The sequence below is a fragment of the Pyxicephalus adspersus genome, chromosome 1 (assembly GCF_032062135.1).
Source record: "Pyxicephalus adspersus chromosome 1, UCB_Pads_2.0, whole genome shotgun sequence".
Classification (NCBI taxonomy): Eukaryota; Metazoa; Chordata; class Amphibia; order Anura; family Pyxicephalidae; genus Pyxicephalus; species Pyxicephalus adspersus.
Window position 1 is genome coordinate 125,703,562 of NC_092858.1, and position 25,413 is coordinate 125,728,974.

The 25,413-nt window shown below is 36.0% G+C and overlaps 2 protein-coding genes across 4 annotated transcripts in view; both read right to left on the reverse strand.

Moving 5' to 3' along the window:
* Nucleotides 1-10,402, reverse strand: part of CD53 (CD53 molecule) — a 20,298-nt gene extending 9,896 nt beyond the window's left edge. Inside the window, exons 1-4 of one of the 2 annotated variants that reach the window (XM_072426493.1) lie at nucleotides 10,176-10,402; nucleotides 7,660-7,756; nucleotides 2,542-2,618; nucleotides 897-1,085 (exon numbers count right to left, since the gene is read on the reverse strand). In XM_072426493.1, the coding sequence (XP_072282594.1) occupies nucleotides 897-1,085; nucleotides 2,542-2,601 (249 nt within the window). In that variant the 5' untranslated portion in view covers nucleotides 2,602-2,618; nucleotides 7,660-7,756; nucleotides 10,176-10,402. The remainder of the gene's footprint in view (nucleotides 1-896; nucleotides 1,086-2,541; nucleotides 2,619-7,659; nucleotides 7,757-10,175) is intronic. The other variant, XM_072426484.1, reaches the window with a different exon arrangement.
* Nucleotides 10,403-14,592: 4,190 nt separating this feature from the next.
* The window catches only part of LOC140341012 (EF-hand calcium-binding domain-containing protein 4B-like), a 45,438-nt gene continuing 34,617 nt past the window's right edge, over nucleotides 14,593-25,413 (reverse strand). Inside the window, exons 12-16 of one of the 2 annotated variants that reach the window (XM_072426505.1) lie at nucleotides 24,701-24,782; nucleotides 23,222-23,336; nucleotides 21,739-21,840; nucleotides 18,895-18,971; nucleotides 14,593-15,029 (exon numbers count right to left, since the gene is read on the reverse strand). In XM_072426505.1, the coding sequence (XP_072282606.1) occupies nucleotides 14,939-15,029; nucleotides 18,895-18,971; nucleotides 21,739-21,840; nucleotides 23,222-23,336; nucleotides 24,701-24,782 (467 nt within the window). In that variant the 3' untranslated portion in view covers nucleotides 14,593-14,938. Of the gene's footprint in view, nucleotides 15,030-18,894; nucleotides 18,972-21,738; nucleotides 21,841-23,221; nucleotides 23,337-24,700; nucleotides 24,802-25,413 lie in introns of those variants that run through there. The other variant, XR_011922787.1, reaches the window with a different exon arrangement.

A 25,413-nucleotide genomic window follows, 5' to 3' on the forward strand; every position in this document is an offset into this window, starting at 1 on the left:
GCCTTAATTGGCAGATTCGCGCTCCCTATTGTGAAGGCTGGAATCCGGCTGGTAGTGAGGCGGGTGTACGCGCATACTCGAGTCCAGACCGCGGTGATCCGCGATCGCTGGCCGCGCGTACGTTCGCGCTTCCAGCGATCGCGGATTTCAATGATGAATCAGGGGCATTGTTTTATGGTAAGGCCTTTATTGAATGTAGATATTTTGCCAGCAGTTGTCCAGTATTTATAGTATTTATAATTGCAACAAATACTCAAGAATTTGAAAATATTATTTTAAATACATAGGGTAAGTTTTATTATTGAAAATGATCAGTTCAATGTTTTCACAGTTTCCTTTTTATTTGTTGTCCCTGTAATAACCATACAAAAGATGGGGATGGCATGTCAGAGCAGGATGGCATGGACAACAGTAAAAATATTGCTAAAAGTTGTAATCTTATCTCTATGCACATTTTTGGCTGTGATCTTCTACTGTGGAAATTTCCCGATAATTACTGCCCCATCAGAACAAAAATGTTAATAAAGAACTCACTGGCTATATGACTGTTTCCTTTTCACTTACTGTAAAATTACTCAAAAGTTTTCATTTCTTTGTGCAAGATAAATTATCAATAAGGGACAGTGGAGTTTCAGAATAGGGAAACCTTGCCTGCCCCCTGAGCTAAACCAGCCCATCAGAGTAGTTCTGTTTCATGCTTGTGTAGCGGGTAGAGCTAAGTTTAATTGCAAAAATATGTTGTATAGGAGTTTGCAGGAGTGACTGTAAGGGGCTCCCCAAAAAAAACAAAAACATCCCCCTATCTGAAAATACCAATTCTTTTTCTATAACCCTGGGATAATTGGAACACCCCAACAGTTTGATGAAATAAACATAAATCGCCTATAGATACTCACAGTAAGAAGTAGGCACTTATTTTCTTTAATAGCTCCCATGCATCCTATGAATCCAAATACCATTATAACACAGCCAAATAAAATCAATACATTGCCAGTGGTGAGAGATGGAATGTTTGGAAACAGGGACCCATAGATGTTATGTACAACAAAGTAGATTCCAATAGCTACAATGGAACATCCAAGTGCCTGTAAAAAAATATAAATTACATTTTTGTAAGAACATTAAAATGTTGTTTGTAACACATTACCAATACCAATTCAGAAAATAATACTTGTTAAAAAGTTGTAAGGTAAAGGTTTTAGAAAATGTAGAGATGCCAAAGCACACATCTCCATGCAGCAAATCATGTAATTGTTTAAGTCTGACAATTCTGAAATCTGACAATTCTGACAAGTTATATTATACAGTGATAATTTAGGTTTTCAACAAGTCTCTAGCTTTGTACAGTAATCAAAAGTCTTTGGCTCTAGTTGAGTAACCGTGTCAATGCTGAGATGACATAACTGATCTGCCACAGGCAAGGGTTAAGCATTTACTCAGTCTCTGTGAAAAATAATTTGGACTTCATGTCATCATCACAAATAGGATGAAAGCCTTGTCATGGGGGTGCTGTGATCTCAGTGAGGGGCAATGAATATCTGATTTCCACCGGCTCGCAGCCTATGTCATAAAATCAATAATATGTGGCCTGCCAGCACTGTTGACCACATTATAAAATACACGCGTACAAAAAAGCTATTTTATATTTCATTAGAGTTGATCAACTGCCTTGCAATTATTGGCCCGCCACTCGGCGTGCATAATCGACAGGACGGGAGTCTCCATGTGTGCACAGAGAACCCCTACGTTATTATAGTGGGCGTGTGCTGTGCTGGATCCGCACAGGCCCCGCCCACTCTGATTACAAGAAAGTGCTCAGCGCAGAGCCCGTGCACAGGGAATCCCTTACGTCACCCTTGTGGGCATGTGCAGTGCGGGACCCACGCAGACCACACCCACACTAACCCTGAGTACATGCTGAATGGTTGGCCCCCACACATTTTCACCTCACCAAATCTGACCCTCTTTGCAAAAAGTTTGGACACCCCTGATATACAGTATATATGCAAAGGTGGCTACAAGCAATGGGGATATATGCTTGAGTGCTAACAATCTGCCAAAATGCCATTGTCATGCTATAGGAAGAGGGAATAGAAAGTGGCTGCTGCCATGCTTGCCCAAGACCCTTCGATAATAGGAAGTCACTGAGGAAAGCACAGACTCATTTTGAATAATTGTTTACATAAGTGATTGTTCACTTCTGACCTGCAAACTCAATAGAAATGCAAGCAGCCAAGAATGAGGTCAGAGACAATTTGGAAGAACTGAAAGTCTGGTCAGGAATCAGGACTTGGTTCTTTGTAAAGCTTCTAACTCTTCTCTAATTTGTCTGTCTGTCTGTCTATCTGTCTGTCTGTCTGTGTTAAATTCTATACCTTCCTTTTTAATATTGGTCCCAATATTTACCAAATATGGTAGCCTGAATAAAACTCTTTTGAGATCTGTTCTCATGAGAACATAAGATAAGTAAATTCACACTAGACATTATCATTAACAATACACAATCAACAATAAAGCAATCTATGTACTGAACATACTTACCCAAAACAATAAATTGAACACAAATAGCATATACTTGAGTATTCTGACGCACTTGCTCATTCTGGTAGTTTTTAAATCTACAAATATAAAGGAAATAATGTTTTAATACATAGCATTCTATTACAATATAATATATATCAATATTTTAATAACTTTGTTTTGACACTTTAGCTTATGACTGCCCAAACAGGCTGTAAATGTCACTGTGGGAGAATTACATAACAATAAAATAATGTAAAACTGTTAATCTTATTGCAGATCTTTATGAGCTAACTTTGCTCTCATTTATTCTGAAAACTTCCATTGGATATGGAGCAAGTTACATATTTTACTTTTTCACTATTCATTTCATACTTCAAATTCATATTTAACCTGAACTCCATGCAAACACATGATTGCACAGATGCCAAAGTATCAATCCAGTTCTGAATTTCCATTGCACTGTAAGCTTCTAATACCACCTTTGTTTTGGACTATAAAGAGAATACAGTGGTATCCTTTCTACTACCAGGTTGCTTAATGGATAGTAAAAATGCAGCATTATATGATGAAGTCTTTTTTTTTCTGCTCTTTCCCCCTCTCAGCATGTTTCTTGAAAAAATATTTGCATGCATATTTGCAAATATAATGATGGATTAATACCTAGCTGCCTGGAGTTCAGCTTTAAATCTGATACTATATTAACCCCTCTCCTACTTACTTTTAAATATAAATGCCCTTTTTACATAGATAAACCTGCAGTCGCATTGTTTTCTGGTCTCAAATCTTTTATTCAATTTACAGGAAGAGAGGTCCTTCTATAAATGTCTACGCCACTGCTTGCATAATGTAGAAAACTCCTATTGGTTTTCCAGCAGCAGGGACCTCTCAGTATCCAGAATAGGACACAGCAGTAGTGTCATCAGCGAATCATGCAATGGGATTGTAGGGCAGTACTGGATAAATGGTTCCCCTCATTCAAAGTTGCAAAATGCAAGGGAGCTGGACAGTGATTGAGGGTGGATATATTTTAAGATAAGAAAGAAAGAATAAACATGCAGGATGGGTTGGAGGGGAACAGGAATGGGGTAATGTTTGACTGGATTTAGACTTTAGGTTTTATTTCTATACTCTGTATTAGTTTCTACTTGGTTTCATTTTTACCTTAGTATTAGAGAGCAAAGGAAGGGGGGAAATAAAATGAGAGGCTAAAACTCATTAGACTTTGCTTTTCATGTCTGTTTCAATGAAAGTAAATTTTTATCCTAATACAGCCCAATAGAGAATGAAAAGGGTCTCCTGTTAAATCAGCAAACTTTAAAGAACCAGTGCTGCAGTGGAAGCAGCCAAGTGGCTGGCAAGGTACCAGGTGACGGGAGCTGTGCGGGATCACCTGCTACCTTTACTGTGGTGCGCAATCTGGAAAATGTGGTCATTTTTGTAATTTCAATAACAGAAAAAAAAATAAAAGGAAATCATGGTGAGATCCTCTTTACGGTTTTCCTGGCTTTTGTGTTAAAAGAGAGTTTCACACTCTGTGACAATTATCATAGGAAATCGCTCTTGAAAGAAGAATTCCCTTTTTTTAGGTTTTATATTGAGTTTTTTAGACAGAAAAGATTTATGTCAAAAGTCAAAATGTTTTTATATATATATATATATATATATATATATATATATATGCTGTGTCACATTGTGGATATCTTTTCACAGACATTTTTTTTTCTGTAACTCTAAAGGTCAGCTCATACATCACCAACAAGCTGTGGGAGCTGGTGGGAGAACAGGTATTTGACATAACAGATGACGGATTTTGAGGATCGGCCAAAAGTCTACAACAGTCCACCAGAAAGGTAAATATACAGTACAGCATCTTTTTTTACATGTCCATGTGACCAGATATATCATTCTCTGTTTTGTATCTGCCCCTCTTTATCAAAATCCTGTGGCATTTTCTGTGACACTGTGGGATATGTAGGGAATATCCACTCGTTAAGTTTTGAGAAGTCACAATCTTATTTTTAGAGCCTAATATAACAGATGCCCTTTTTACAACTTACAGTTAAGGAAGTTGGGAGATCCCCATGGGGTTTTTCTGTATTTTCACGAATTAAGAAAGCCAAACACATTTTAAAGAATAGCATAGCTTTTAAATAAATGTGTTAACTGTGCAAGAGTGAATTTATCAGTATTAAAATAAAACATGCAAATATACTGCAAAAGTATTACAAAAAACTTCCCGCAGGGTAAACATCATAGCAATGATACCAGAAAAAAAAAGCCCACCTTTAAAATGGAATTCATTGTGAACAGCTTAATACACAGTTAAAAACCATACTGTACACTAAAGTACATGTTCAACCAATATGTAATCCAGCAGACTGTTCTGCAGAAAAGCAACATACCATGGTCTTGGGCCCACCAGCACGTGACTGAACAGTGAAGAAGAAACATTATTAGATTTTCTAATGTTGTTCATATGCTAATGTATTTTAACCTCCCGGTATTCCCAAGTGTGGTTCGGGGTTCATTTTCAGTACCAAAAGCTGTAACCCCGAGCCACACTTGGGGTGGAATTGCAAGGGAGTTTTTAAATCTTACCTAGACCCCACAGGCCCTCCAGCGATGCCCGGCCGACATCTGTGTATCCTGGCGATGCCCGGCCAGCATCTGTGTCCCCGGCATGTGAATGTTGGGGATGCGAGGTCAGGGGACGCAGATGGCGGCCGGGCCGGGCCAGGCTGGACTGTGTGAGCATGCGGCTGGGGAGGGCAGGACCGTGTGTCTGGAAGGTAGAACCAGGTGGGAAATATAAAATAATATTTTTTTTTAAATGTACCTCTCTGACATTTTATTACTGATATACTTTTATTTTATTACTATATACTTATTATTCTGACCGCCTGGAAGGTATTTATATAGCGCCAACATATTATGCAGAGCTTTACAAAGTCCATTGTCATGTCACTAACTGTCCCTCAAAGGGGCTCACAATCTAATGTCCCTACTATAATCATATGTAATTAGCACAGTCTAAAGTCAGGTTGAGGGGAGGCTAATTAACCTAACTGCAGGTTTTGGAATATGGAAGTAAATCGGAGTATTCAGAGGAAAGCAACACAAACACAGGGAGAACCTGCAAACTCCATGCAGAAAGTGTCCTGGCCGAGATTGGAACCTGGGACCTGTAAAGGCCAGAGTGCAAACCTCTGAGCCACTGTGCTGCCTATTTTATATAATTTTATTCTGTAGCTTCTAATATATAAATACACTATCTTGCTGTAGCACTGACCCCTATTGGAGTGGATAAAATTTTTGTCTTCTCTTTTCTGGTTCAGCAAAATTCACACACAGGTTCAGTCCATAACTATAGCCCAGGGCAGTGTTTCTCAACCAGGGTTCTGGACCCTAGGGTTTCCCCGGAAGTTGTTAAGGAATCTTTATGCAATAAGAAATTTGTGCCTCTCAGGTCAGTTTACCTGACAACAAAGAACTGTTTGGCTATCTTCCCACTGGTACACAATTCTTTCCACTGATCTCATTACAAATATACTGTGAGTTGTGGATATAGTAATTAAAGCAGGGGATCCCTAAAGATGTGAAAGTTATTTCAAGGGTTTCCATGTATTAAAAAGGTTGAGAAAGTCTGGTCCAGGAGTTTATCAAACTGTAAAGACCAGAGGGAAAAAAGGATTGTGGGGGCCATTCAGGCTTCCCAGTTGAGTCTCCGCAGTTATCTTGCCCTCTTTCCCAGGGACTTCCCTAGATGTTGATCAACCACACAGATCTATCAACCATCACAGGCCTTCAGCCACCCTGACTGACCCTCAGTTCTATAGCATCTGGACTCTCTTTTCTGGGTGGGCAGCCATTTCTTTTCATGCCTGCAGCAAACCATGATCCAGGAACAATTAGGTACCAGCTGGGGCCAGGATGGGTCCTAGCTCAGGTAGGTCAAACAAGCCCCTCTTGCTCACATATCCATGGCTGGCTGACTCCCCAACATTGAGGTCTTTAAATATTTACCCCCTGGAAAAAACCCACCTCCATGGATACTAATACCAGTGATTGGCTACAGGGACTAACATCCTTGCCCTATGATTGGTCTTTTCCTTTATTATATACAGGTAATTCTTTCCAGCTATTAGCACCTCCAGAAATATTACCCCCTTAATCTCTGACAAATAGAAGTAAAAACATTATTAAGAGAGTTTCCAGTTTAAACTAGGGGCACTTCTTCAGCTAAAGGTTTCTTACATTGCCATGAAGCTCCTTGTTCAGGCAGTTCCTGTTTTACAGCGACAACGCCCTTTAACATTATTTTCTCTCAATTATTTTCTTGTGTTGTCATTTTGACACAAGTAGCCATTGCAACATAGATTACACACACATTTTAGTGTTGGTCCAGTGTTGTCACATCAGGAAACATGCACTGTAAAATGTCATGAACCTATTGCAGAACTTCATACATTTACATAGGAAGTGGCTGCATAGAAACTACAGGTTGTTGGCGGCACTGAGATGCAGCAAGGCATGAAAAAAGGAGAAAACAAGCATTTTATTTTTAAAAAGTGACAGGTGTTTATAATGCACTTTCATTTAGCACAATAAATAGCATTTAGTTAGTTTACACCTGGTGATCTGGGGGATCCCCTGACCCGTTCCTTGCCTGTTTACTTTCCAATTTTAACGTATTTGCACAACAGCTGCCTATTTACATAAAGCTCAGCCAAAATATAAAATAACTATAATATATACCCATAATTTAATTTAAAGGAGAAGACAGCATTACTCTATCAATTTTCCATCAATAGACTATCAATATTACAACCATACAAGGGGTCATGGAGTTGGACGACATCTAAACCCTATAACAAAAAATGTAATATACTGTAGCTTACAAGTCCTTAGATATGGTAGCTGCATTCAATTTGACAGAGTTGGCCAGAAATATCATGTCCTTGTCAAGTCCTGCTAGATGAACTGGAATCTTATCATAATGGAGATATACAAAGGCAGATATGTCTGAAGCCTTGGATGCCTTCCATAGCTCATTCAATAGATACAACGGAGGAGTGAACGTTGCCACCCAGGATAAGCAATTGAAAATAAAAGAAATAAAGTAAGCTAATACCTCACCTAAGATCCAGAAATGTGTAATAGATTACATTGGCGGTTTAGATGCACTTTAATATTTCACCTACGTTCACTTTGGATGGTCTATTTGAAAAGTTTCCTGTATACATACAAAAATAAACAGATATATTTTAGCACTGAAAGAGCAGCTCATAAACTTGCCAATTACCGGCAAAGAAGATCTAAAATAACTTGGAGATTCTCTATAATGTATATCAACTCTTAAAGGAAGCAGGGTGACAAATGACTACAAAGGTGTTACAAGTCCCCATGTAGTAGGCTGCACAGGCAAATGTCTATAGCTAAAAACACAACGGAAGTGACAGGAAACGAAACAACGAATATGCAATGTTCTGCTTAACAAAATTCAGTCTTAATTTCCTGCTGGTTGAAATACTTTTATGTTTATATCTGATAATTATAAACATGTAGAATTGTTTAATATACCGATAAAATTATCGTGGGGATTTCAGATTTAACCACACATTTCCCCATCTGACATTACTGTGTTATACAAAAAAAAGTAATAGAAACATAAAGTATTTAGTACACAACGGTATTCTTCAAGTAAACCTGTTCTAGCCCTTGCGTGTAAAATTTAAAGTTGATGTAAACTCTCACTGGTTGAACATACTTTTTTAAATCTTTTTTTGCATCTCTTGTCTAGATTCATTAGCTCAGGATAGGTTTTTTGATGGTGACACCAGTAGACCATGCCTGCACATTGAGCCTGCACATGGCCACCTATTGGAATTGTTTTTGAAGACATGACAGCAGTTTTGAGTAATTGGAAACATTGGCATTCTGTAACATGAAGTATTTAAACAAATATCTTTTTGGAATGTATAGTTTGACTGATATTTTTTTACATTTGTAAATGATCTCAAAATTACATTGACTTGCACAAAATACTGTATATGGGGGCGAGTTTTTTCAACCACAAACCACAAGTTTTAGGTTTAGTTTTTTTTTTTTTTGTTTTTTTTTACGCCTATGATAACGTTATAAAATATACTTTATAGAGTAACAACAATAAATTAATAGTTAATAATAAAGAATAAAAAAATCTAAATTATAAATGAATAAGATAATCTCATAATAAAAGTAGTATAAACCATAAACATGTACTTTCCATGGATATTTCCATTTCCATGTTTCCATTTGCCCATTGTTCAAAATTGTTTTCTTAATGTACACGTACAGTAATATGAACATTTGAATTTTTGTGAGTGATTGTAAATGAATATGAAATACAATACATTTGGAATACATAGATCACTGACATCATTGGTATAATTTAAAGTGTATGTCAAATCAAAAACAATTTTTGGAAAACTTTAGTGGGGAATAAATAAACTTACAACAAGGGCAAAGACAGAAACAAAAACAACAAGGGTTCTATACATTTTTATGTCCGAAAAAAAGGTGTTTTTTATTTCTGTTTGTGTTGCTGGTAGTTACCCTCACTTTCTGTCTGGTGAGATAGCTGTTAGCAGGACAGGAAGTAAGGCTAAACCTCTCAAATAGAGCCAAGATTTTGGTAAAAAATTGGTGAGGCTCCAATCCATCTAAAACTAGAAAAAGTGCTTGATTTTTTAAGCACCAGAACAAAGTGGACAGAATCTAATATGTACAGTCCTAATGATAGCATACCCCAGCTTTAATCAACATGTAACAATTTTTTAAATATGTATATATAGTAGTTAACTTACAATTTAAAAGAAATCTGTGATTATTATCTTTGATAGACACATTGTTAAACCTTAAAACCAACTTTTTTTTCAATTCCATAAACTTACTTCAAACATTATTTTACTTTTAAAAACTATTTTAAATTTGGTTTCTGCTACATGAATGCAGGCTTGAACCTAGGGATATTGAACCATTGATGCCTAATAGACCTAAGTTAAAAAAAAATCATATATATGACATTTTTTTAAAATGAACTCATGCACTAACTCTTAAAAATAATTTTATTTTTTAATTACATACATTTACTTTAAACTTTATTGTAGTTCCAAAACGTTTCAAAAATTTCCGATTTATTTTGTATGAGATAGTTCAGGCTTTCACTAGAGGTTATTAAACCTTTCTGATGTCTAATAGATATTAAGTAATTTTACATATACATGTCATAGTTGGTATGCGGGTATATTCACTTTTCTATTATAGAGGCTTTTTTAAGTAAATAGGATAACATGTATGTCTGTTCCTAAGATTATTAGCCAGTTGAGCGAATGTCCATTGTATGCAAATAAGAACAAATAGGAATTCACATTTGCCTTCAAAATCTGTTGTTCTGGCTGTAGAGTGTATCTTAAATCTCCTTTCCCCACTGTACATCTCATCTCATACTTGTTGTGTGTCTTCCAGAGCTTCTAGTATGTGCTTAGAAGTCATATTTAGTAACAGTATGTCTTCATCTCTCCATCTATTTACTTAATGATGATCATAGTAAGGAACAGTTTAAATGACTAGCACATGTCAATCACATTTACAATAAAGAATTAATATCTTACCTTTTCTGAAAGTTTTCACAAAACTTTTTTTATCTCTTTGCCTTGCCTGTGTCAATTTCAGAAGAAAAAGAAGTTTTCCTGACTTTAGAGGAAGTAGATAACCGAATATTTCCGTAGTAGAAGGAGGAAAGTTTTGCAGCTTGCACTCACCAAGGGTGTAACTCTTCTTGCAAAACTGAAATCAGTTCTCACAGTGACAAATAACAGTTCATGTACGTGACCGTCAGTATGAAAACGGTCTAGTATTGTAAACAGATATCTTCAGCATTTACAGTGGTGTTCTTTATAGTAAAATATCTTAAAAGATCAATGCTGAAAGGGCTCTTTTAGTGACAGGTGATAGTGACAAGATCAGCGTAAGTTGTATAAGGGTTATATGGGTTAGAGTGAAAGTGTAATGTAGTTTTTTTTTTTAATTAAAAAAAATGAAAAACAAAAACTGCCTGCCTATTTTTTAAAATCAAACCGTTTATTAGGTTTGGGACCTTCGTGGATAGGGCAAGTGTGTGTGTCCTCTTTTCTATCCCTAAAAGGTCCTCTGGAATCTGGTTTGCCAAAAAAAGGGAAGGAAGCAAAAAAAGCACATAGCCTTTTACCTTTTGTCAAAAAAACAGACCCCTGCTCGTCCCACTGGTGGGGGGAAAAATGCCCAATCCCCACAACAAGATCCCAGCTTTGTGGAGATCTACAGATGGGCAGCTTAATAAAATTTGGAACCCCTCTTTATTAATGTACCACAGATGACTGTCCTCTCACCAATGGGAATAAGTAAAGGGGTACATAGTACCCTTTACCAGAAAGGGATAAGTAAGCCCTATAAATAATGAGACAACAAAAAATCTTTTTTCAACTGTCCCAGGTTATACCTTAAGCGGTTGGCTCTACATAATGACAAAAACTCATGACAGCTGTCATTGTCCGGTTCTAATGGCATTACTATACCTGTCAATGATAATGTCAGTTGTTAATACTGCAGGCTCTGATCCCAGCAAGTAGTAGCAGCACTTGCTGTCAGACAAAGTGATTTTCTTCCTGACAATTATGTTGTGTCTCATCTGCCTGGAACTTTGTTTTAATTAGGTCGAAGATCACTATAAAATTCTACATGTCTTTACAGGTCATTTTTTAAAAGGAACTAAACTCAAAAATGGCCAAAACAAAAAAATCCACTTACATTTAATCCCGCAGCACTGTCGATCAATCTGGAGGTGTTTTCCATCGGGTCCCGGTAACCGTCTTAGGGCCGGTGCTCCAGGCACTACCATCTTCTCCACTTTATCCATGTTCTTCTTAAAACATCACCCGACCCAGGCTCCAGGGTAGTTGGAAAAAACTGCTTATGCAGTGACGAAAGGTGCTCGGGCAGCCTAGGTGATCGAAAATTAGAGGACAGTGCTGCACCCTTTTTTTTTTTTTTTTTAAAAGGGTGTTGCACTTAAAAAAAAAAAAACACACAGAATTTTTACTTAACATAAAATGATTGTGTACCTCTTTATATAAAGTGAAATTTCTGAGTTTAGGTACTTTTTATACTCTATCGAGAGCTAACATGCTCCCATGCTCCTGCTCCCATTCCCATCCATCCACAGCTCACAGCTGCATTTCTTTTAATGGCTCACCTCTTTCTCCCACCCACAGTGCACATTTGCACCCTTTCTCCTGTCTTATTCCAGGACAGCAACAGTAAAAAAACAGACAGCACTAAACGTTAGCAACACCAATGGACAAAAGTAAAATCTAACCCATGTGCACTAGCCCTAACAAAAGAATGACCTTTTTATTTCATTGATCTAAATGTATCAGACAGGTCTACTATAACATTTTTAGTGGTTATTGGTCTCCCCACTGTGCTAAGTAAATTATCAGTGATTTGTTATTAATTATGTAAGGTTTTATGTTGGCCTTTACCTCAACAAACATTCTTAAGTGTGGTAAAGTTATGTTTTAGTATGAAGGCAATGGAGGTGTTCAGTTTTTATTTAGTTTTAGGTGTTATGATTAGTTTTTGGTGGGACCAACAGCTCTGCAATTCGAGCTGCATATCAAATCAGCATATACGTTTTTAAAAATTATTTAAGCAATAAATGAAGAAGCATTCCTAGGACAATCAGTATTCTAAATGTTTCAGTATTGTTTAATTCAATTGACATGGTAACAAACTTTAATTGTTGTTAACCAGCACTAAGAATTAAAATCTGATATTGTAGTATTTCTTCAAAGTCATGATAGCAAATGTTTTGAATTCCTGGACAAGATGCATTCCAGGTTTACTGGATCACCCAGCTTCACTGATGAAAGTGTGTCCTCTCCAGCCTTGGAGAGCTTTAATAAATCAGGCTCATAGCATCAAGCTTGTGAGATTCAACCCAAAGGGCTTCTGCAAGGGTTAGAAAGGCATACAGGGTACAACTAAGTAAAAATAGAACAGTTTTGTTTTTGGTACAAACTTCCTAAACTTAGAGTTTATATATTTATGTCTTAAAGTAAGATTCACATTGATTTAGTTGGCATTTAGTATACACCTACTGCTACATACACTTTATTAGGTACACCTGTTCAACTGCATATTATTGCAAATATCATATCAGCTAATTACATACCGTAGCAGCAACTCAAAGCATTTAGGTATTGCCAAGAAGACCTGCTAAATTTCAAACTGAGCATCAGTATAGGGAAGAAAGGGTATTTAAATTAATTTTTATGTAGCATGGTTGTTGGTGCAAGTTGATATTGCTGGTCTTATGAGATTTTCATGCATAACCATCTCTAGGAAATTGTCCAAAAAATCTAGTAAGCAGCAGACAAAAAAGCATTGTCAATGCCAGAAGTCAGAGGAAAATGGCCAGATTGGTTTCAGAAGATAGGAGGCAAAAGGGAAGTTCAACCAGTAATGTGCAACTAAAAAGTGGGCAGAACACATTCCCATCAACTGAAGCTGTATTTGGTTTTGACATGTTACAAAACACTGATAAAATCTAGAGCATGGGAAACTACATTACTATTTTAAATCTCAGAGAGAGAATTTCATTTGTCATTAAATGTCATTAAATGTTCTTTCTTTTAAAGCAAGCAGTTGTGAATTTTACTTGGTACTAGCCCCTTAAATTCTTCAGTACAACAAAGTCTAGACTAAGACAAGGAGAAACAGCACATGGATGACCAATTAGTTTTGCTGCAGTACTGATACGTTAATAGGTAAATTCCAAAAAAGTTGGTGATATTTAAATACACATGGGAGACAGGGGAGATCTATTAATCTTTTCCCCAATTCTACCTGTGCTGAATGTGTTGTTCCTTTTTTCTATGAAGGAAAGACTATTAACAGGTAATTATCATTTTACGCTTGTAATGCTCAGAAGGGTGCTGAATTGTTTTTAAATTATATTTAAATCAAAATATTTTAAACTATTATTAATAGTTTTATTGTGTAGGTATATGCTCAACTATAAAATATAAGTTTGTTTTCTTTTGCAACTTGAACATGTCATTAGAAAAGAAGTTTATACTCTGGTCTCACCACTAGATGACACTCATGTAAAGTGTATAAAAAAAATTGTCTGAGACATTATTAAAAATCTATTACACACTTTATTTACAAGAGGATAATATGCCAACTACTGGAGGCCAACAGCAATGCACAAAAGATCATTTTAGAGCAAGTAACCTCTCATAACCTACTCAAAAGTACAAAATACTTTAAACTGTAAATGGGAAGAATAAACATACTGAGCCAATGTGAATTTATTCGTATTTAGTTTTTAAATAAATGTTTTAAAAAATAACACATCATGAATGCATTTGTTCATCATCATTTTACTGGCATTTGTGTTGAATATTGTTTTAAATGTTAGCGGGGGCAGCCGCATTTTATGTCCTAGGTTTACACTCGAGTTAGTGTAAGTTTTCTGTTAAAAGGTAAAAATATGTATCTTGGATTGTATTCAGATTGGTTTATATTCACATGTAAATGCATATAAACCTTTAAAGATAAAAATGTATACTGTGCACAGTGCTGATGCAAGCTCATGAACAAGGCCAAGGAAGCCTCCCCTTTCCCTAGAATAAGTTTTTACATCTGCATGCTTTTAGCTAGGCTGACACAGGCAATACCTGTTGTCCACAAACCATAGATAAACCTCAGATGTGGCTGCATTAGCTTTCTTTTTTCTTTAGTAAGTAATTTGCTAGTAACATACAGACCTAGGTTGAAGACATTCACTATTGCATCTATGGAGGATCAATGAAGCATTCGTCTCTGCTCAAAAAGATTCATTAGGTAATAGTTGATTTTGTAGTCCACATTGATAGCCGAGTGCAATGTAACTGATAAGTATGCAGTATAAACATTGCTCAGTAAAAAAGTAAAACAGTATATAATAAACTATATATTATCTTTGATACAGAAAAACACACACAATGTTTGAAAATATGTTTATTTAGACATTGCAAGTAAATAGCCACCACAATGCTAAGAGACTTAAAAAACAACTTAGTTTACAATACTTTTACTCCTTTAACATGAAGTCATTATCAAAACACCTTTCAGGGTGAAATAAGATAAATATTAAAATACCTGAGCCTGGGTGTACTTTATAGTAACTATTGATTGTACCACCCAGGGGCAGTAGTACTGGCATACCTAATGTTACTATAGGTTCTGCATTGGGTCCTTTTTGCCATAATTATCAGAGCAATGATGTGTGCTGTACAATAATAAAATTTCTAATGTAATGTTTTAATCTTTATTTATAATGTAGTTGTCTTTATACACAACAGCGTGTTTCCTTCTGGCATACAGGACGTTTTATTTTTATCACATTATTTTTCATATTGTCTTCATTCTCTTTTAAGGACCTGGAAAAACAAAGCCCAAGAGATTTATTACATGCAGGTTCATATGTGATGCTGATACATGCACATGTATAAATCACATCTTTCTACTTTTGGTTCTATTGAAGTAAAAGTGTATCAAACAGGAAAAAAAAAACTAAAAAGATGTAAATAAACAGTGAAGTTGACTGCATGGACAAACAAAGGTCTGACAAACTGGAGTAAATCACTGAAAATATCAATAATGAAAATATTACCAGAATGAGAATATTTATAAATACTCAAATTAATTACTAAGGAAAATTCAGGATATTAAGGATATAATTGAAAAACTGTGTAATATTAGAGTTTTGAAGTTTAAATATATCTAAAGCAAAACTTTTTTTTAGTTTGAAATAGCATAGGTAAAAGGGTTATTTTTTTTCAATCTGTGTCTCACTAGGGAAATGTATACTTTCAACCTGTAGACCGAATTGAAAGTGAGAGAAAATCTGTTAAAAGTAAGGGAAATCCCCTTAGTTGTCGCTAAACAGGTGTCCCCATGGAAAACTTATACTTCAGCTCTCTTGTTTTGGTACCAACTCAAGGGCGCCATTTATATAACAGAGAACCTGACATTCCCTCAAGCATTCCCAGGTACAGAATTTTTTCCGATCCATGTTTTTCAATGGCAGTAATTACGAAATTTTCCCAGGAAATGTTTCAGGAAATGTCAGATTCCATGCTTTATAAATAGATCCCAAAATGTAGAATTTCTCCTTAATTTCAGTTTTGGTGATAGTAGTACCAAATGAAAAAAAACCTAGAACAGAAGGAAAGTGTGTGGGACACTGGATCATATTGAGTAGAAATGAATTATTGTGTTTCTTATTGTATAAAGTAATAAGGTATCAAATATAATCTATATACACAAAAGCAGTAAGAAGTATGAAAGGAGCAAAGAGTAGTATTTTGTGCCATTTAGTGTGATTCAGACTGCATGGGTAACATAAAGAATCTGTTTTACTGTCTTTTATTGTTTATTTGTGCTTTAGTTTAGATTGACATGGTGTCTACTAAATGTCATTCACAGTTGGGTAGGCATAGCTGTTACTCCTGAAACTTCTCACACACCAGTGTAGCACAACATAGAAAGACCAAGGATGTTCATATGATTTCCCATTTTTTGCATTTGTAAAGTAGAAAACTTCAGAAACATGTTAAAATTAGAGAAATATGCACAACAGGCAGAAGGGGAAGTATAAACATATATATTGCTACAAACTGAAGATATGCTTTGATTGCACCCTATTGACGCCATTGGTTTTGACCAACATGCCAAAATTTTGAGGAAATGAAAGTTCATAGTTTCAATCTACAACTGGTAAAAGGGTGAACTTGTTTGGTGATGGCAAGATTAGGCATCGCTTTTTCTAGGCAGCAACAATGAGGGCAAAGGAACTCTATAAAGATCAGATCACTGTTTGAAAGATTTAAACTTGGCTTGCTAAGTAGAGAAATATAAGTGCTGTATGTATAAAATTGGTTATAAACTGAAAGTTTTTACATAGATAAATAATAATAATAATATATACAGCTCAAAAGAAAACAGTTCCTATGAAATAACTTTTTGTAATTCTGCTACCATTCAGAGTATGTGTAGCTTGAAGATCAGTGACTGTGGAGGTCAGATCAATTATGGTCTTGGTGTACAGTTATCGATACTACCTTAGAGTTTGTTTCTTCTGCTTATTTCTTGAGGTTTGGGTTGTAATTTTACTCAGCACTGTTGATGTACATCCCGACAAAACCCTACTTCCTCATTCTAATCCTTTAATCTAAACATATAACTATGTCCTCGGTAAATGATATCTATATCTATGCAGACAGACCACAAGTTAACAGTCAGGCTGAAAATGTGCTCATTCCATTCTGCTCTGCTTAGCATGTAAGGACATGAGGAAAGTCATTCATTGTTTTATTGCTAGTCATACAGGTGGTTAATTAGCTGCTGGTCATTACTACATAAGAAAAGCAATATCACACCCATAAAAATATTTTCAAAAATGCTGTTAAAAAGATTAATTATTTTAAATATTATTAAATAATATGCACCAACATAATATGCAGCGCTGTACATTATATACGGGTTGCAAATGACAGACAGATACACACAGTGACACAGGAGGAGGAGAGGACCCTGCCCCAATGAGCTTGCAATCTAGGAGGTGGGGGAAGTAACACACAATAGGAGAAATACGGAGTGGTGGGAAGTAGTGAGGGTTTTAACCCCTCTAGCATTCTAATTCTGTCCTTATTTCCACACAAAAAGTGTTACATTTTATTGAATGGAAATTTATTTTTCATTGTAGGCCTATAATTCATAGGCATAACTCACCGAAATATGTCCAATATTTAATACATTTAATAATAAACTTTAAATCAAAAAAACACAAAAATCTGTTAAAAAAATACAAAATAGTGAACATGTATATAACTGTACAGTAGCATGTATAATATATATATATATTATATAAAGATTTCTTTGTATTGGACTCATACAGCTATTTTGTATTGAATCCAATACAACGTTATTTGAATTTCCCACAACTCCTCCCGCCCACACTGACGCATGCACCAATGTCACCGGGAAACCCCGGAGAACGTCTCTGCAGTCGCTGGCTGAAGATCGGAGGAAGAAGACGTGTCCAGAGAACCTGCAGGGACCAGCAGGATGCCGGGGGCTGACAACAGAACAAGGTGTTGTGTGCGTCTGAGTCCCCGTGTGTGACTCAGGATTACCGCTTTTTGCATGGTAAATCTCCCATCTTCCACATGGTAAAACCAGTCACACTCGGGATTACCCCTAGGGGGGTTATGAGACAGAAACAGACGGGTAGGCAAGTTTCAATAAATGGGTTTTGAGTGCTCTTTTAAATGCAAGCCAAATAGGAAGGGGAAGACCAATCTTTCTATTTTCCTTTGCAGGTAGCAGTGTTTTTCAGTAACTGCAGGGCATGCATCCTTCACTACTATAATTGGCTCACTGCCCAAATTCTGCAAACAGTCTTGCAAATATCACACCTACAACAGGATGTTTAGAGATTTTGCTGCTACAACAGTTTTATCTCCTGTGAAACACTTGCAAAGTTGGTAAACACTGAGCCTGATTTATTAAAATTCTCAAAGACTGGAGAAGAAAGACTATCATAGGAGAACCTGGGCGATCCGGCAAACCTGGAATGGATTTGTTTTAGGATTGAAAATATTTGGCAAATAATATAAAATTATTTTAGGAAAGTTTGCTGTATCACAATCATTTCACCCACGGGGAATGGACGATTCCAGATAAGTGTAGTTTCCGGGTTACTGAGGTTACTCTGAAACTAAGGTTTCTCAGCCAATCAGCACTAGACTTGAGTAGGGAGACTTGTCCCCATTCACCTCTAGTGCTGAATGGCTGAGAAAAGGGAAAGCCTGATGACGCTTGAGCCGTCAATCATGGAGGGGTGCAATCAGCAGAGATCTGCTCTGCTCTCCTGACAGATCCGCTCTCCTGATTGCTCCCCTAGCTGCGCTAGGGCTGCAGGAGCAATCAAGAAAGTGGAGCTGTCGGGTGCCGGTTATCTGAATTTTCCAGTTATCTGAGTTCTGGATAACTGGGGTTCTACTGTATATGTATATTTGGTATGATACACACTTATTTCACTTTTCTGTTCATTATTATCCTATAATGTAGAAATTGTTCAGCAAAGACTATACAGTTCTTTTTTTTACTGTTGCATTGTTTATTTAAAAAGGAAGTTGGGTAATTTTCTGAAAGTTTCTTGGCTATCAGATGGACTTTTGTATAGATTTGGTAATAATTTTTAGCTTTTGTTGTGGTGTGAAAATAAATTGAGATATTTACCTGGCTATCTGGCTCAATGATTCCATGACATTTTCCCCAGATTCTGCACTGCATTCTGTAAACAACAGCTGGTAATCCTAATAATAAAATAGGTTTATGTTAATCATGTGTACAAAGGGTTGATGGAGTAAATGCTATACAAAACACAAATAAAATAAAACAAGCAATTGAACAACAACAAAGGTCACTTATATTTAGCCTTTCGATATGTGGCTTTAAAAAGAATTAAGAGGCCTCTAACAAAGTTCCAAATAAGCCACATAGTTTGCAAAGCAAAAAGCAGGTGCAACAAACAAAATAAAAATAATTTATAGGACCACTATTGTGAAAGATAATTGTAATTTTTGTATGAGTTATTTTTTAGCATTAAGCATATTCATTATTTTCTTACTATTTCACATGCTTTTATTTATTATTTTTCCTCTTTTACTTTCAGGATAAGATGTCAAAAAGTGCAAAAGTGGCTATGGAAATTTATACCAATGCTGGAAATACTTGTGCAGGGCCTATGTGAAAGAGTTGCCTTTTCAAAATATATTTAGCTAATTAAAATTAATACATTGGGCCTGATTTTAAAGCTCTCCAAGGCTGGAGAAGATACGCTTTTATCAGTGAGCCTGGGTGATCCAGCAAACCTGGATCAACCTGAGAAGTGTGGAAATGTCATCTATCTGCACCATAACTAGTAGAGCTCACTAAATTTTATGTTGGATGTGAGAGTTCCTCTAGTGGTGACTGGAGATATTGCAGGTTGTGATCTCTGTTTCACAGTCACCTTCCACTATCCCAAAATAGAAATTTCCTTCTATCTCATCCCTTCTCCAACCAAGCATCTTTCTCTAATTAGCATATTTGTGGACTCTTGATGTTTATCCCTAAATAATACTTTGTTACTTCTAACTAGCCTTTTCAGTTTTTTGTTTTCTTTTTTTGTTTCGTTTAAGAGTAAAAAATTCATCATGTGCATAATACTTGTGATGTTTTTGTTTATTTATTTTATTAGCATTTATTTATTTATTTTATTTTTAACACATTATTTTATTACTTAACACATAGGCCCTGATTTATTAAAGCTCTCCAAGGCTGGAGAGAATACACTTTCAGCAGTGAAGCTCGGTGATCCATCAAACCTGGAATGGATTTCTTCAATGTAATTTGCTATTTGCTAGCAAATGCCTTGAATCCTGGACCAGATCCATTCTAGGTTTGCTCGATCATCCAGCTTCACTGGTGAAAGTGTATTCTCTCCAGCCTTGGAGATCTTTAATAAATCAGGGCCATAAAGTAGAATGATGACTATAAGTACAGCCTATCCACATTTACTCCCCACTTTCACACATTTTTTACATTGGATTTAAATAGAAAAAGAATAAATCATCTTGGGTGAAAACAAAAACAGATCCCATAATATGAGCAAATAGAGTTGACGCAGTATAATAAAGATATAGGAAACTCTGCTGAATCCTGCAAATGAAAATGTTAAAATTCTGATGAGGATATTGTTACTCATCTACATGCATATGGTCACTTTCAGGTTTCACCATGAGTGCTGTTGCCTAAGCCAATCAGGAGGCAGCACTCCTAAATGATTTGGGCATTTATAGGTATATCAGTGTGCGTCTCAGATTTTCAGCAATGCATCAGTACACTAATGCCGAGCCTTTGCTGTGTGACCTATTAATTCAGTGTAACACTGTGTACCTACTGTGACCTGAGTATGTCCAGTTACCTATGAGCCGCTAGTGACCTCCTGTGACCTCATGCATCTCCAGTGACACCCTGTACTTCCTGCAATCCCAAGTGTCTTTTGAGACCTCCTATTGCTTTCCATTTCCTTTTCAAACATCAGAGTTTTCCTGTTCATCCTTTGATTTTTTCTGAATTTGTCTGTTTGCTTCCTATCCTGACCCTTGTTATTTTACTGACTGAGGTTCCAGTACCTTTTTTGGGCAGCCTGCCCTAGTGTATCTGAGGGTCACCACCTGGGATTCATGTACAGCAAAGCCCATCACCTTTATCAGGGTGCTGTGGCGAAAACTGGTGCCTCCTTCCCAGGTGTTTAATGTAGAAACAAACGGTTGTATGTAGTTAGGTACCAGAAAACAAGATTTAGTTGGGTAAAGGTCTGAACCCCAAAAGGGGTCCTTATAAAAAGTAACTGATCAAAGATTGAGTAGAAAAAAGAAAAAAAAAGGTTAAGAGGGAGGGACAGACAAGGCAAAGCAGAAAATGTAAAAAGGTGAAGGAAAGAGCTAGAAAAGGACTTAGCATGCAGGAAGGAAGGGGTGGTAAATATTATTAATAATAATAATAATAATAATAATAATAATAATAATAGTGTTAAAAGGCACATAGCAGAATCTATATATATTGTTAGGAATTTTAAATATTTTTTGTATTTTGTCCACCCCTGTATATAGTACTGCCAATGTAGTGGTACCTTGGGGCTGTATAAACAAGTCAGAATCATCAACAATCTTTGATCAAAAGGCAGAAACACAAGTGTGACTCAATTGTTCCTGTTTGTCTACATATTTTATATCATATAAATGTATAGCCAACAATCCATTTTTCTATTTATATATGTTTTAATATTCTTTCCTACATAAAGAGATGCCTCAGACGCAGAATGAGTTACCTAGGTTCCACATAGCTCCCATCTAGCACTCTGCCTGGTAACACAGGTGTTTTATTTTGTCACTGTGTTACAATTCATAATGAAGTTTCTTTGTTTTAGCCACAAAAATGTTATACATGCTAATTGGGATTTGCCACTCATTTTAAAAATTTGTACAAGTCAACATCAGTCAGAATGCACTTTACAAGTACAAATTCTATGCATACCTGAGCCAACTTTTTTGCATCTTCATATGCCACTTTTCTTTCTGATTCACAGTCTGTTTTGTTGCCGATAAGTAGAATAACAATATCATCAACAGTTTTTGCCTGTTTGAAAGAGGTAACAAAACAGTAGTCAGTTCTGTAAGTTTCAAATAAACTAAGGTGAAACAAGAGCCCCTTATCTCCCTAGGCTTATACAAGTCACTTTCACCTTACTTCCTGTTGTGAAGTGAGGCTACATATTCCCATTAGGCCACAGACAACAATATAAATGAAGGATGCATCCTTGCTTCATAAGCTGCATACACACTTCCAATTTTTATCGTTGGAAATGAACGACGAACGAACGACCGATTGGCCAAAAATCGTTCGTAAAAAAAGTAACCAACGACGCCGACGAACGAGGATAGTCGTTGGAAATGAACGACCGGACCGGCGGATTGGATTGGACGACGATCGTTGACCATCTATCGTGTGTACGGTCGTTCAGTGATCGTCCATGGTCTGAGCATGGGCGGTGAACGAACGTTCGCTCACTTCCTGTGGTGCACGTCACTTCCTGTATCGTTCAAACGATCGCATCTATCGTGTGTACAATATCTTTGAACGATCGTGTCGTTATCTGTATGTACAGGATCGGTGCCATACGATCGTTCGCAGATATCGTGCAGGATCGTTCCACGTTCGTTTACCAACAATAAAAATTGGAAGTGTGTACGTAGCTTTACTCTTAAAAGCAAATAATAATAAAAAAAAACATTGATGCCTACTATATGTTTGTTATCCATGAATAAAACTGTCCTGCCTCTGGTCAGTTTTACACTGCTTTATCACTTTTAATTCTACAATGAAATGACCTGCCTGGAAATCTCCCCAATTATATTTTGGGGAATAAAAATTTGTTTAAAATATATTTTTGTGATTGAGACTCTAGTGGCTATACTTAATTAAATTAATAAATATATATTTAAATGATACATTTTTGGAAACGTGGCAGCCTGTAGTAACAGTTTCCAGAAGCCTAGGATAAGCAACCTCTCCTTTTTTTCTCAACCTATTAAAAGTATTTTTTTTTTGCTTTGTGTGTTTTTTTTTTTTTTTTTGCATTCCTGTTTTTTATACATTTGCTGTAACCACTGTGTTTATTTTATCTTAGTTATGTTTTTGCTTAAAATGTGTAGCCACTTTTGTGTTCTAAAGAGCTGTAACTACCAGCATCAATAGTACACAATGCAAGCAATAAGGGGAAATGTAGTTTTCCTATAAGTAGAAAGTTTACATTGCAGCTCTGTTGCCCTCTAGTGTTCAGCAGAAATAGTGAAAACCACCAGCAGCCTCTACACAGATTCCACAAATGAACACTGAATTTTTTTTTAACACGTTACTCGTGATGATCCTTATTACCTCTTCATACAAGGAATAAGACTTTAGATTTCTCTTAATAATATACTTTTTCCCCATTGAAAATGTTTTTCAGTATACTCACTTGGATACGATTCAGCCAGTAGCACACGTCTGTAAACGTTTTCTTAGATGTAATATCATACATAATCACCATACCGTCTGCTTTTCTGAAAAACTGTTCTGTGATACTATGAAACCTGGTAATGATATATATTCAGTAAATTCCATTTAGTAAATTAAAGGTAAAACATATTATGTTAAAATGATTTTAGTAATTTTAAATGGCTTCACTGTCTATAGTTCTTGATGATAAATGTGAATATTTTTATTTGACAAATTTTAGATATTATAAGAGTGTGTGCATTTGTGTATTATGTTTAATAAAGTGTATGTAAAGACTAAATTGGACGCACGCACCTCAGGGGGCTTTGGGTTGCTCCTTCTGCCCATACCTGAGATTAGGGCTTTTCCCTCATTGTAAAAGAAAAAAAGTCTGATGTCAGACATGGGCGGTGAGATCAAAATTTTTTTTACATTTTTTTCTACATTTTCAGGAAATGTCCCCTGATCTCTGGAATTCAGTTGAGGAGGGATTGAGCTCTTTTGGAAAGTAAAGGTAGGGGTGTTTGTTTCTTGTTTTATGCTTTAAATAGCTATGCAATCTAATACCTGCTCAAAGTTAAAAAAAGAATGCTTGTAACATGTAAGGCATATTAAGTTACTTAGGTAAGCATATATTATCTGTTGCTTTAGGCAACTAATGTCCATCCCAAATTAAATTATGATTGAAATTTTATTACAGTTACATTTATTTTAATCTAATTGGGGTATGTCATATCCTTGCCAAAATACATTTGTTCTCCTGTTCTAATGTGCATACGTGTATGTCAGAATGTAAATTAAGCTAATATGCTAAAACCTAATCCTAAAAAACAAAAATGTCATGTATTGTAGCTTACCAATGTTTAGGTGTGGTACCTGCATTACTTTTCTTTTTTTATTGTTTTTTTTTCTATATTTTTAGGTGATCTTGTGAATAAAACTGTCCCTGGGTGGTTATAAGTCATCCTCTGCATTTGCAGGGGAAATCAGGCATGTCTGTATTAGTTTACAGAAGGAAGACTGGTTTATCCTTTTAGTTCATCTCACAGAAAATACCAGGGATATTTCATGTCTGACAACTCTGGCTGAAATTACTTAAAAAAAGAAAAAAATTACTTTAAAAAAAAGAAAACCAATGCAGCCACTACTTCTAAGCACTGATAAGTGAAATAACATAACTTGAATGATTTTAACAATGGTAAAATTGTCCTTTAATCATTGACGTTTCTGTGGACATAAAAGCAGTGGTTTGTGGCACAGCCACTGCTGTGGTATATGAACATTGGTTAAAAATGTTTATTTTGTTCAGTGGGACTTTTTCCACCTTTCAACTGCCATCTGACAAAGCCACAGGTTTTACAGGAAGTTAAACTTAATTAGTACATAAGTTCCAAAACAATAGGGTTTATACAATCATTTTATAAAACATTTTTTTGGTTCTCAATAAAGCTCTACCTACCTTTCCTGTCCAGCTGTGTCCCAAAGTTGAAGTACATATCGTTTGTTGTCCACAGTTAGAGTTTTGATTTGATAGTCTATTCCTCCAGAGGGAAGAACAAACTTAATACAAATATTATACACATAAATACAATAGATGTATATCTATGCTATGCAGATAACCCAGCAGTCAGAGAGGAAAGTTCAAAGAGCGTAATTATAGGTTAAAGTGCACCTATGCCCCATCTATCAAGCAGTATAGAAGCTTAAAACAAGCCATCTACAACTTCTCTCGGGGGTTTTATGTGTGTTGTGTCAAAGATCCAACAAGGTCACAACAAACACTCCAGATTTGGGTTAAGGTTCATACAAAGTTTAGATTTTCATGGTCCGAACAAAGAGGAAAAGGTTGGTAGTAATCAACCCTGTTGGAACTTTACCATTCCAAGAAAGCCAATGATGTTTTTTTAATTGCTAATTCCTGCTCATTGTCCTTCTTCATCTCTTTATAGAACAGAATAAACTGATTGGCAGAACGTGCAGTAGCCTTTTTATCCACCCGATCAGTGAAAGGTGTTTATCCAGCGTTACAGTCTCTTTCTAACAGCTTAGAAACATCTGTAGGTTAGAACAGCTTTTTTTCTGCCTTTATACCTCAGTAAACCACCTAAAATAATTTTTAGGTCTAAGGGAATCAATGCTAAAACCAATACATTGAGTGTCATTGGGAAGAAC